At 46.2% G+C, this 12748-nt stretch overlaps 1 protein-coding gene across 1 annotated transcript; it reads right to left on the reverse strand.

Moving 5' to 3' along the window:
- Positions 1-5453: 5453 nt before the first annotated feature.
- Positions 5454-10601, reverse strand: LOC145970678 (uncharacterized). Its single transcript, XM_083097548.1, has one exon. The coding sequence runs from the start codon at positions 10599-10601 to the stop codon at positions 5454-5456; it is 5148 nt and encodes a 1715-aa protein (XP_082953674.1).
- Positions 10602-12748: the final 2147 nt, after the last annotated feature.

Genomic DNA, 12748 nt, shown 5'->3' on the forward strand with positions numbered 1-12748 from the left:
AAATTTTAAATAATTTTAATTTAAAAATTATTGTGCGAATTACATGTATAATTTTATCGTTAAGCTTCCTATTAATAATCGATAACTAATTTCCCAATTTTTATTTATTAAGGTTAATTTTAATTCTGTGTTATATGATGCGATATGACGTGATCTAAAGCAAAAACATTTCACAAACATTTCATCATTCTTCATCACGTGGTTCATCTCTCCACGTAACTTGAAATTCCAGCGTGCATGGCATATCTCTCCGTGATTTCATCTTTTTGGGGAGCGCGCTGCCCATGAAACACTAGGTATATTTTCATACGATGTATAACACAGACAGAGGCACGCAATCCGAAATTCTCTTTTTCTCTTTTTCCCTCGTCGGCAGTCAAGTGTTGAACCTTTGCGCCTATCCGCATGAATATTTCACCAAGGGATGCGCGTTGCCGTGTGCGGAGACATAAATCTTTTCTGCGTCACTGTTGCATCGCACTCCTACAGGACGTGATCCGCAGACTGTGCAAAAAAAGTATCACTCACCACCGTGCATTCGACACCGCGTGTTGCTACGAATGGACGATGTTACACGGTGTCGAAAATGGACACCGGACCAAATGGTAACCGGAAAGTTACGAGTAGAAAAACGGGCCGCGACTCAGGATCTTTCTCCGCGTTGGAATATTCCGCCGACAGTTGGCCGTCTAACTCGGTTCAAAATCTCGTACCCTGTATCCGCACGTAACTCTGCAATAAATCTTTGCCACTCTAAGCATCCGCGCCGATTTATACATGCCATGACTGCTGTTAGTAATACCGTGACTCGTGGTTGACCACATGCAGCTTTATCTACTGCAAGAAAGGACGCAATATTTGATTCGATATATGTGCGCAAATATTATATAAACAATTTGAAAATTATGTTAACGGTAACAAAATCTTATTATCCTACGTTATTTTTTCTGCTGAAAAAGGCTTATATATCTTTTTATTAATTAAATTTTCCCTTTTTCACAATTTTGTTGGATCCATCGCTGAAAAATATTCCAACCTCTATATTTATCCCGACGAAATTATCACGATTTATACGTTATTATATTTGAACCAGTTTTCGCCCCTTCTGGTTCGACCAATAGGAATATCGCACAGGATCCACGAGGGATAGAAAATCGCCAGGAGCAGCGAATCATCATTCTCTTGTAATTGCACAGGGGGCAGAATCATAGGACGAACTGGAATTACATTAACCATAGGAACCATCGTGGCCTTGGTAAATCCGGGATCGTTGGAGTTAATTACTTTAAGACGTCGGGCGTAATTAACGGACCGCCTTTATGAATACCTGAAACATATTCTCATCCCGGAAATGCTCCTTTCGCAAACGAATGCAAAATTCAGCGCTCGGAAATCGCTATCGCTCCGTGTATAATGCTCATTATAACGCTTTCTATACTGAACAGGGTCGGTGAGAGTTGTTGGCGTATTCTTCACCGCGAGTTTCTTCTGTGTGCGAATCGCAAGGGGCGATTCAAAGCGATGATTCGTCGCGTCGTATTTCTCGTGAAAAGAGAATTCACGCGCGAATGCAGCCCCCATGTCTCTTTGATGCCACGCGTGAATTAATTCAAGCGAGACATTAATGAAGTTATCGCTTTGAGTAGTTTTGATTTTTTTTTTATAAATATTATACGATCTACTTTTTTACGCAATTTGAAATTTTCGCGTATATAATGGAAAACGCAATGATACAAAACTATTGCTGCTTTTTGGATCCGACATTAAATATCGGTCAATTATCCACGCGTACTGCATCATCGGCGTGTGCGATTTTATTTTTCGCACTGACGCCCAGGAAACAAAATTTCAATTGCAACACTCAACCACGAACCGACGTTGCGCTCTTTTAAATTTGTCTCATGATCGAATGGTTTTGCCCGCGACCGCGATTTTCCACGCCGTTGAAAGTACCAGTAGCGGCATGTGGAACGCAATGTCTATAGCGACGGCATTGAACGTTAAATGTATTGTTAAATATTTATAGATGCGTATACTCGTTTATCTTTTTTTTTATTACTGGTCGTTGAACCGCGCAATCAGATATTTGTGTCGAATCATTTGTATCACATCTTTAAATAACACGTGGGAGAATAAAACTCATTCTGCCGGAATCGTGAAATATTTTTCAACCAAAATGTCCAAAAAGGAATAAAATTTATGAAATACAAATCGTGCACAGACATCACCGTCGATTAGTTATTACGACGTTATATAGCACTATTTCTCCGATCTTTCGTAAAAGAATGGACCATAAAATCGAAGCAAGCTTTTATATTATTTCTCTCTCTATTATTTTTTATTGGCGAAAAAGGAACGGGAAAGGAGGCTAACCAGTAAAATTTTTTTGTTTAGCTTCGCCATTTCATCGATAAGCGATCGAAATTTAATTTTTTGTAATATATAACGATTATATTAATTAATACAAATACTGTGCGTATTTCTAATGCGATTCTAATGTCCACTATTATTTCATGAAACATTGATACATATCTTCCATGTAATCAAATATTTAGCGTGAATACGCTCTGCTTTGTCGATTTTCGCTTTCCCTTCATCATTGTATTATTCCATAATTGAATACGCCATTAGACGGTTATAACTAACGAGCCTAACGTGTTTTGCGCAAAACCAAACTGTTTTTCAGTATTTTTCAGCAGCTCGCATGGATACATGTAAGCCTCGATATTGGAAAGCCATTTGGCCCTTCCATGCGATTTCCGCGCGTCAATGTTCGCGAAGGCGTACATGAAAGTATACGGGATGCCAGGGATGTAGCAAGTATTGCGGATATAAAAGTTTTCATACTTTAAATCTGTTCAATATTATTTCCAGCGTACGTTGAAATGATGATATATACGAATATAAGAGGGATTCAAGCTTATTTCATTAATAAAATAGAAGGAAGGGATTTTTACGCGCGTTAAATAATAATATGATGCGCATTTTTATCATGCTTTTATCATAAAAATTGTGCTAAGTGTCTCGGAGGGAAAAACAAGCAGTTTATTTAAGGAAGATGAGGTAGGAAGATCCATGCTCGCGAATTCAAGAGCGCTTCGCGATGACATCAAATCCATCCTGCGGGAAGGAATACTTACTATAAGCTTATCCGCCACCTTTGATAGCTTGGTTTCCCCTGTGGGAACGCTTACCAAAATGCCTGCGGGAAATGCATTTGCGCACGTCTGTAAACTTCATGGCGCGGCGAGAAACCGCGAGGCTTCCAACACCTCTTTCGCGGAAAACGAATGCATTAAGATTTCAATAAGTTGCGGTTGGGGAAGCTCGTTCTAATTTCCTACCGTGTATCTGTATATACAGTCGCGAATCTATTCGTTTAAACTTCTTTCGTGATATCATCTTGAAAAGTTTATTCTTTGTAAAAATGAAATGTTGATTTTTACAAATATGTATCTTTGCAATATGTCGTTATTATAATAATTAATTTTTTTTTAAGTCATTCATGATTTTGGTGTAAGAAATTACAGGTATAAGATAGATTATTTTATATGGTTGATATACTATTTGTAATTTGATTATGTAAGTCGAGGCCAATTGTATTTTTAGTTTGTTCTTATTTGTATTCCCATAGGAGACTTGAGTGGTTTGGTAAAATCCCAGGCATTGGGTAGCTCGGATATCTCGAGTTCACTATTGTGAGCCCCTAAGGGAACAATAGGCAATACAATGGAGAATCCTTATAGAAAATAAATTTCAATAATTTTGCCGAGAAGGCATAAAATATAATAAAAATACGATAGGAATATAATAATATAACAAAAAATATAATAATGTGTATATACATATATAAAATAGGGAGTAAGCAAAAATAAGGATTAAAATCTTTAACTCACATGACAATACGTTATCGGATCCCCATTTTAGCCACGTTCTTTGGATGCCCCCAACCTCACGATCTAACATCAGCCATGTATCGTCAAACTTCGTGCCGCGACCGATTAAATACTGCCCGCAATTTCCACGGAAGTTGGACGCAATCGATAGCGCAACTAGTTGCGGACTTGTCGGGAACACGCGTGCTCATGTTGCCGGACAGCTAACGTAAATTCATTGTGTACGTTTCCTGAATGCTTTGAACTTCTCCCCATCCTTTATGGTTCGCATTAATTCCGACAAACGGGGATCAATATTAAATATTAAATATTTTTACGTCATTTTTTTATTATTGCTAATATAATGAATATATGACAATAAATTATTTAAAGTTTATTGCTATATATACACATACATCTATATATATATATATATATATATATATATATATATATATATATATATATTTTGTATTTTATCTTTTTAAATATTTTTTTTCATGAAAACAAGTTACATAGTGTGTCGTCCGTTTTCGAATATGAAATTAATTTTTTAATCGTCTCTCTCTTTCTCTCTCTCTCTCTCTCTCTCTACATACGCGAAAAATAGTTATATCGTTAAAATAATGGTGAGCAAATCAGACCCAGAACGTCGATTTAAATATGGAAATTGTTTCGGGCGGATGAACGTGTTGAGAATAAAGTACCGACAATATTTAATAAAATTCGATCACACCAATGGATTTAAATATTACTTTATAATCTATCGCACTGAATAATCTATCGAATTTGATGTTAATGCAGCATTTTGTATTATAAGTTTTGCAGCAAATGTTAGCAAAAGGCGCGAGAATAGACCGAGAAGTGAGCGCGGCGCGAAAGAAAGAGAACGACAAGTCCCGATATATATATGTGTCTATGTACAGTCCTTTATTCTAATTCACAAATACAATTTTTAATATATTTACAGTTTCTTGACTAACGACGAAGAAAGATCGAAAAATTCAAGCTGAATTTTGAATCCGCAAGCAACGGAGAAAATCGATTTATTCCGCGAGCGACGGAAAGAACGTTTTTAATATTCGAGAGCTAAATGATCGCGTCGGAGACTTTTCGACAAAAGGCTCAGTGCTCCGTGATCGCGTCGATTTATACTCAAGCCCTTCTCGAAAGATCCCGATTTTTCGTGAACTCGACGGTTACCGAGACAATGTTTAAATTGAGCGATCTAACGGGTTATTTGTTGTTGTTGGATCTTTCGAGAAGGGCGAGCGCTGTTTTCGGATATTCGCTGACAAAGCGATATCTCGCTATCGGCTGCCAGGGGCGCCGAACGAACGGCCGGGCCCTCGACTCTCCTTTTTAGTCGAGGGCCATTGCGAGAGTTTTAATTAATTTTTTGATGTTTTTGAACATTCCGCCCGCCTCGCCGAAGGCGTTTGGCGAAATTAGGCTATTTGCGGCAGTGGATGCGCTGCACGCAATGGGAGAATTTATTTTACAGTAGGAAAAAATTTCAGAATAATATTCTATATCTAATTAAAAAATTCAGATCCGTTACTCGCGAGATCGGATCTATTACGGTTGAGGTCCGTAATCCTCGCTGCTGTTGACGGGTAGCACTACGAGTTTCACTACCGGTCGTACGAACTCGGAGGCTGCGGTGCGCACGGTGACGACGCGAACTTGGCCGTCCTCTCCGGGGTGGACTTTCGTGATTCGCGCGAGTGGCCATTTCGTTGGTGGTGTGAGTTCGTTCCGGAGAAGACATAGCCGACCGACCTGGAAGCCCGCCTCTTCGCGTAACCACTTAGGACGGTGAGTTATGGAGTGGAGGTACTCCTTCGACCAGCGCTCCCAAAAGTGATCCCGCATTTTTTGCAGGAGCTGCCAGCGGGATAAACGAGTCGCCGGTTGATGCAGCAAGGACGGCTCGGGTACGGCAGTCAGGGCGGCTCCCACCAGGAAGTGTCCGGGTGTCAACGCGGCGAGATCCTCAGGGTCGTCCGAGAGCGCCTGCAGTGGCCGCGAATTCAGGCACGCCTCGATTTGAGCGAGGAGGGTGCTCATCTCCTCGTATGTTAGAGTGGCGTCGCCAAGCACCCGTCGGAGATGATGTTTCAACGACTTGACGGCGGCCTCCCAGATACCACCGAAGTGCGGCGCGGAGGGAGGGTTGAACTTCCACTCGATTTTCTCGGAGGCGAGTCTGTCGATGACCCAGAGACTTTCGGGGGTGCCAGCGGTGAAGAGAGCCCTCAACTTCGAATCGGCTCCCACGAAGGTGGTTCCGCAGTCACTACGGAGACTGCGACAAATGCCGCGGCGAGAGACGAATCGTCTGAGGGCCGCAAGGAAGGCCTCGGCCGTATAGTCCGAGACCACTTCGAGGTGTACTGCCCTGGAAGCAAGGCAGACGAAGACCGCTACGAAGGCCTTGTAAGAGCGATGTCCACGCCCCTTGGTGGTGCGAAGTTGAATCGGCCCGGCGTAGTCGACCCCGGTGTGAAGGAAGGGCCTCGCAGGTACCACGCGTTCTCGTGGAAGGTTGCCCATCAACTGCTGTGGGGTTGCCGCCCGCCATCGCACACAAATGAGGCATCGCGAGATAGCTCTTTTAACGATGGCTCGACCTCGTGGAATCCAGTATCGCTGGCGGATCAGAGACAATGTGAGCTGCGCTCCGCCGTGCAACGCTCGTCGATGACAGTCGTCCACGATTAGCCGGGTGAGGTGCGAATCCTTTGGCAGGAGGACGGGATGACGCTCGTCGTAGGCCAAGATGGAGTGCTTAAGCCGGCCGCCAACCCGCAAGAGGCCCTTAGGATCTAAAAAGGGACTAAAACGGACGAGTGAGTTTGATTTGCTGAGCGTAAGATCCTGACTTATTAATTTTAATTCGGCCTTGAATTTTTCAGATTGCACTCGCCGGATCCAGGAAACTCGAGCCTCCTCTATCTCGTCAGCAGACAGAGTCGTTCCGGGGGAGCGCCGGCGAGTGACCGCTGCACAACCTGCCTTCACGTTCAGCCACCGTCGGCACCAGGCTGTTACGCGCAGGAGTCTCTGCAGGGAGGAGAAACGCAGCAACTCGGCGGCCTCGCTCGTTGATGCCTCTGTTGCTTCGACGTGGACTCGGGTGCGCTTCTCAGGCAGGTCCTCCTCGATGTTATGGCTGATGGTAGTCGGCCACGCAGCGGTTTCTAACCTTAGCCAAGGTGGACCCTGCCACCACAGTGGGTGACTCAGCAGCGCACTGGGAGAGAGACCGCGGGAAGCGCAGTCGGCTGGGTTGTCCTGGCCAGAGACGTGATGCCACGTAGCCTCCGGGGTTGTCCTCTGGATCTCGGAGACGCGGTTCGCGACATAGGTTTGCCACCTGGTCGGGTGACCTCGAATCCAGCCCAGCGTGACGGTGGAGTCCGTCCACAGGTGAAGCGGTGCGGCTACGTCGAGGATCGCCATGGCGTGTTTGGCTAGGCGGCAGAGAAGGACGGCAGCGCATAACTCTAAGCGAGGTAAGGAAATCTGTTTGAGCGGCGTGACCTTCGTTTTGGCGGTGATCAAACTGACGGCCCATGAATCGTTTAATTTTGTCCTCAAGTACACGACGGCGGAATACGCGCGTTCAGAGGCGTCGGAGAAGCCATGGACCTCCAGGTGCGTGCAAGAAGGGTCCAGATTGATCCAGCGAGGTACTCGGATTTGCTCGAGTACCGGGATTTCCGCATGGAAGTCGACCCAGTTTGATGCGGAGACGTCGTCGAGCGGGGCATCCCACTCGAGTCCTTGAAGCCAAGTAGATTGGAAAGCGATCTTGGCACGGACCACGACCGGCGCCAGCCAGCCGAGGGGATCGAATAGTTGCGCCACCAAAGACAGCACGGATCTCTTAGTGACGGACTGCAAGGCAATGTGCCGGGTAGCGAAAGAGAAGTCGTCCGTAGCGGGATGCCACTGCAGTCCCAAGGTGGAGTGAGCCTCGTGTGGTCGCCAGTCACGGAGTTCGCGCTGCAACCGATGCTCCATCGGGATGGCGGAGAGGAGAGCCGAGTCGTTGGTCGACCACTTCCGGAGAGGAAAGCCGCCCGCCATGCAGATGTCGGACAGCTGTTTGCACATCTCCTTGGTCTCCGCGAACGTTGATGCTCCAGTCAGAATGTCGTCCATGTAGACGTCCCGTCGGAGTGCGGCCGTCCCCAGTGGATACCGCTCACTCTCGTCCTCGGCTAACTGCTTCAGGGTGCGCATCGCCAGAAACGGCGCACACGCGAGACCGTAAGTCACCGTGCTCAGCTGATACTCCGCTGGACTGTCTTGCTCGGAATAACGCCACAGAATTCTTTGCAGGTCCCTATCGTCCGGATGTACCAGGATCTGCCGGAACATCTTTTCTACGTCGGTGGCGAGGACGTATCGGTGTTGTCGCCAGCGGAGTAGCACGTCGGCGAGAGGAGGCAGCAAATTCGGACCCACCATAAGATGATCGTTTAGAGTTCTGCCCGAAGTAGCTGGCGTGGAGCCGTTGAAGACCACGCGCAGCTTCGTGGTGACGCTGGTCTTCCGCAGAACGCCGTGGTGAGGTAGGTAATTCACCGACTCATTTGATTTGGCGGCAGGAGCTATGGGTGACATGTGGCGCAAGTCCTCGTACTGCCGCATGAAGTCTGAATAGAGCGCGTGAAATGGAGGATCCCGAGTGAAGCGCCTCTCCATGCTGAAGAGAACTCGCAGAGCCGAAGAGCGCGTTGCTGAAAAGTCTGGCAGAGGAGAAACGACCGGCAGACGCACGACGTATCGGCCGTCGGCGGTTCGCGTATGAGTCCGGCGAAAGAAGTTCTCGCACTCCTGATCCACAGGCGAGAGAGCTACAGCGGCGTCAGAGAGCTCCTCCTGCTGCCAGAACTTCTGTACGAGAGCGCTTAGACTTTCCTCGGCCAGGCAGTGGTGTGCTAGCGTGCGACGCGGAGTGGCTGTTGCGCCGACGGCCCCAGATAAGATCCAGCCTAATGCCGTTTTTTGTGCCACAGGTTCCTGTGATTTGCCTCGCCGAAGTCCCTCCTGGAGGATGGTGGCGTAGACATCAGCTCCCAAAAGGATGTCCACGGGGTCCGCAGCTGAGAAGTCCGGATCGGCGAGCTCCAGTCCCTTGATGTGCGTCCACGCTTGACGGTCGGCCTTGATCCCGCCTTCATAAAGGGTGAGCCGGGGAAAGACCAAGGCGGTCACGTTTATTAAAGGCCCGTCGCATAGAGAGCGGATCTGGAGAGCGACCTGACCGCGCGCGAGGCCCGTCTGCTTGCCGCCGACTCCATACACCGCGACCGAGGTAGGAGATCGCACCAGACGAAGACGCTGGGCTAAAGCTTCGGAAACTAGTGAAGACTCCGAGCCCTGATCGACTAGGGCGCGCGCAGTGTGGACGCGGCCGAACCGGTCCATTACGCGAACGCGCGCGGTAGCAAGGAGCACCGACACCGTCGGCTCGGCCTTGCGTTGCGCTAAGTGCGACGTCTTAGCGACTTCGACCGACGGACACGCCTCGTGGAGAGTCGAGTGATGACGCGCGCGACACAACGAACACGTCTTCTGAGAAGCACACTCGCTTACCTTGTGCTTCCCGAGGCAGTTAAGACACAGATCGTTCGCCTCGACGTGACGCTTCCTCTCTTCCGCCGTCTTGTTCTGGTAGAGATCACAGAACATTATGTAGTGGTCCTGACTACACAAGGAGCAGCGACCTCGTTTGCTGTCCTGCTTTCGCGCGTGTAGAGTGCGGGTTTTCTGCGTTGTACTCGAACTCGACTTGGAAGAAGCGGCCTCGACCTTGACTGGCTGCAACGATTCCAAGGTGTGCAACCGACGATCCAAGAAGAGCTGCAGTTTATCATACGAAGGTGGATCGTTTGAGTCACTAATAAAATTCTCCCACTCGCGACGAGATCGAGGATCGAGAAGGTCGACAACCAGGTGCACAAAAAGGTCTTCGCCCTTCGTGATAGGGCGCCCAATGCTCTCCAGTGAGCCCACGGTGCTCTTTACGCTGTGGTAGAGTTTGCGCAGATCAATCACCGACTCGCTCTTCAGTTTTTGAAGTGACGTGAACTGGGAGATGTAACTGCGCACCAGGAGACGCTTGTTCTCATAGTAGGCAATGAGAGCATCCCACGCGCGCTCGAAGTTCTCACTTGTTGTAGGCAGGCTTCTGACCAATAATTCTGCCTCTCCCTTAAGGCACGCCTTCAGATAATGGAGCTTCTCAACTGGTGTTGTGAGGGTGTCCCTTCCGATTAGGGACTGAAAAAGGTCGCGGAAAGCTGGCCAATCCTCGTACTTCCCGGAGAAATGAGGCAGCTGGATCCGTGGAAGCGTAGTGCGAGGAGCCTGAGAGGACGGCTCTAGCGTCTTCGTAGCAGCTTCCTCGGTCTTGAGGCTACGCAGAAGGTCCAACAGCAAACCTTTATTACCGAGGTAGGCCTCCTCAGCCAGAGCAGGTATGTCGAGTTTTAAATACTCCGAATCTGCGATTTGGTCTAGGTGGTTTAGAAGCTCATCGTTGTGAGTGTCAAATTTGGTCCAGTACCTCTCCAAGGACTGCAGGCGCGCCTCCACGGCGCCCACAGTGATTCTGGCAGCGCCCAGCTTCATCAGGTTCTCGTGAGTGCGAGCGATTTTGCCGTAGAGATCCGTTGCGGCGGTAATTATTAACTCTGCCTTACGACTCATGATGGCTTGAATTTCAGGTGACTGATCTCCGAAGCACAGAGGAAGCACACCACTTTTCACTCACACGGCGTCGTATAAAAACCGGTCACGAAGATCCGGCTCGAAGGACCAGCAAATGTTAGCAAAAGGCGCGAGAATAGACCGAGAAGTGAGCGCGGCGCGAAAGAAAGAGAACGACAAGTCCCGATATATATATGTGTCTATGTACAGTCCTTTATTCTAATTCACAAATACAATTTTTAATATATTTACAGTTTCTTGACTAACGACGAAGAAAGATCGAAAAATTCAAGCTGAATTTTGAATCCGCAAGCAACGGAGAAAATCGATTTATTCCGCGAGCGACGGAAAGAACGTTTTTAATATTCGAGAGCTAAATGATCGCGTCGGAGACTTTTCGACAAAAGGCTCAGTGCTCCGTGATCGCGTCGATTTATACTCAAGCCCTTCTCGAAAGATCCCGATTTTTCGTGAACTCGACGGTTACCGAGACAATGTTTAAATTGAGCGATCTAACGGGTTATTTGTTGTTGTTGGATCTTTCGAGAAGGGCGAGCGCTGTTTTCGGATATTCGCTGACAAAGCGATATCTCGCTATCGGCTGCCAGGGGCGCCGAACGAACGGCCGGGCCCTCGACTCTCCTTTTTAGTCGAGGGCCATTGCGAGAGTTTTAATTAATTTTTTGATGTTTTTGAACAAAGTTCCTATCGAACTCAATATCTAGTCGATATCTAGCTGCTTGAATCGTGAGTCAGCTGCGCCGACGTTATAGCGTTATTAAAGGGAAACACACGATTTTTCTTATTTTCCCGCTTAAATTAAACCTGTCGATATAGACCTGTTTTGTAATCTATGTGTATTTTCAATATTTATATTGTAAAAAAGTTAAAAAAAAGTAGTTAGATAATATTTCAACAAAATAGTTTTTTAAATAAATTAGACTATATGTCTAGATTAAATTAAAGTACTTTTACATAGATACTTTTGCTGTTTTTGAAATATTTCAAATAAAGATTCTTGGTCTTGAAAAATTAAGAAATTCAAAACACAATTGAGGAACAATATAGATCTTTAAAATATAATATAACTTTTCGTATTTAATTTCCCTTACAATAAATAAACATTTTAATTATTAATCATCGGTTTATAATAGCACGTACACATTCTACGTGATATTAATATTTCATTGCAAAGAGATTGGATTGCGACATTTGATCCGCTATATATTCGAGCGATCGAATTTTTTTTACGTCCGTGATACGCATGTATTCACGATGCATAGCTTTTTTTCGTCACCAGATAACTCGCGAGCAGATTCGCGACGACGGCGGCTGCGAACAACAGGATGCGATGAGCCGATATTGCGCAAACCTCACGTCCGCGACGACCACTCAAATCGATATCTACGATACAAATCAAGTTTCGGTCTTGCTCTCGATGACGATGAGAGCTATCGGCTGCCGTTATTTCCTGCGGCCGTCGTACGATAAAGCAGTTACAGGCCAGCAATATCGTAAATACGATATACCCGGCCGCTTGGACAGCCGCTCGAATCCCAGGCTGGTTGGCGTTTTCTCTTTGCCGTTCCCTTCTAACGCGCGTGCTTTGTATAGAGGTTTTACGGTCGCCTGATCACAATCTCACGAAAATTGGGTCGCGCCGCGAGCCTACCGTTGTACTCGCTGTGCAATCGTCCAACCCTTTGAAGCACCCTTTCAATCCGGCGATTTGGCGATCTATCGCGCTCGATCGTCCGTCGGAAAAATTGCCGTTCGGTTTTGTCACCGTTGCGCTAATTGTTCGTTCGACGTAACAGTGGTGTGGCTAGTGATCGTGCTGTCAGGTATTTGAATGCTGACAGCATTCAACTCGCTTTTTTGTCGGAAAAAAATATACCTGTATTTATATCTCTCATTTATTTGAAATTAGAGAAAAAATAATATATTACAATAAGATTGTGTCTTAAAATTATTTTCAGACTATAATATTGCGGGCGATAATTTGAAAAAGAGAGGAAGAATCTGATATATTAGAGCCTTTTCAGCTTTCAAAATATTGGGTTGGCAACTAAGTAATTGCGGTTTTTTTTTAACAAAACAAAAGACAATTTTTTCATGGAACAAGATAATTTTATTTAATAATGTAT

This window comes from Camponotus vicinus, unplaced genomic scaffold, assembly GCF_025532165.1.
Source record: "Camponotus vicinus isolate PSW18456_S1 unplaced genomic scaffold, iyCamVici1.0 SCAF_4, whole genome shotgun sequence".
NCBI lineage: Eukaryota > Metazoa > Arthropoda > Insecta > Hymenoptera > Formicidae > Camponotus > Camponotus vicinus.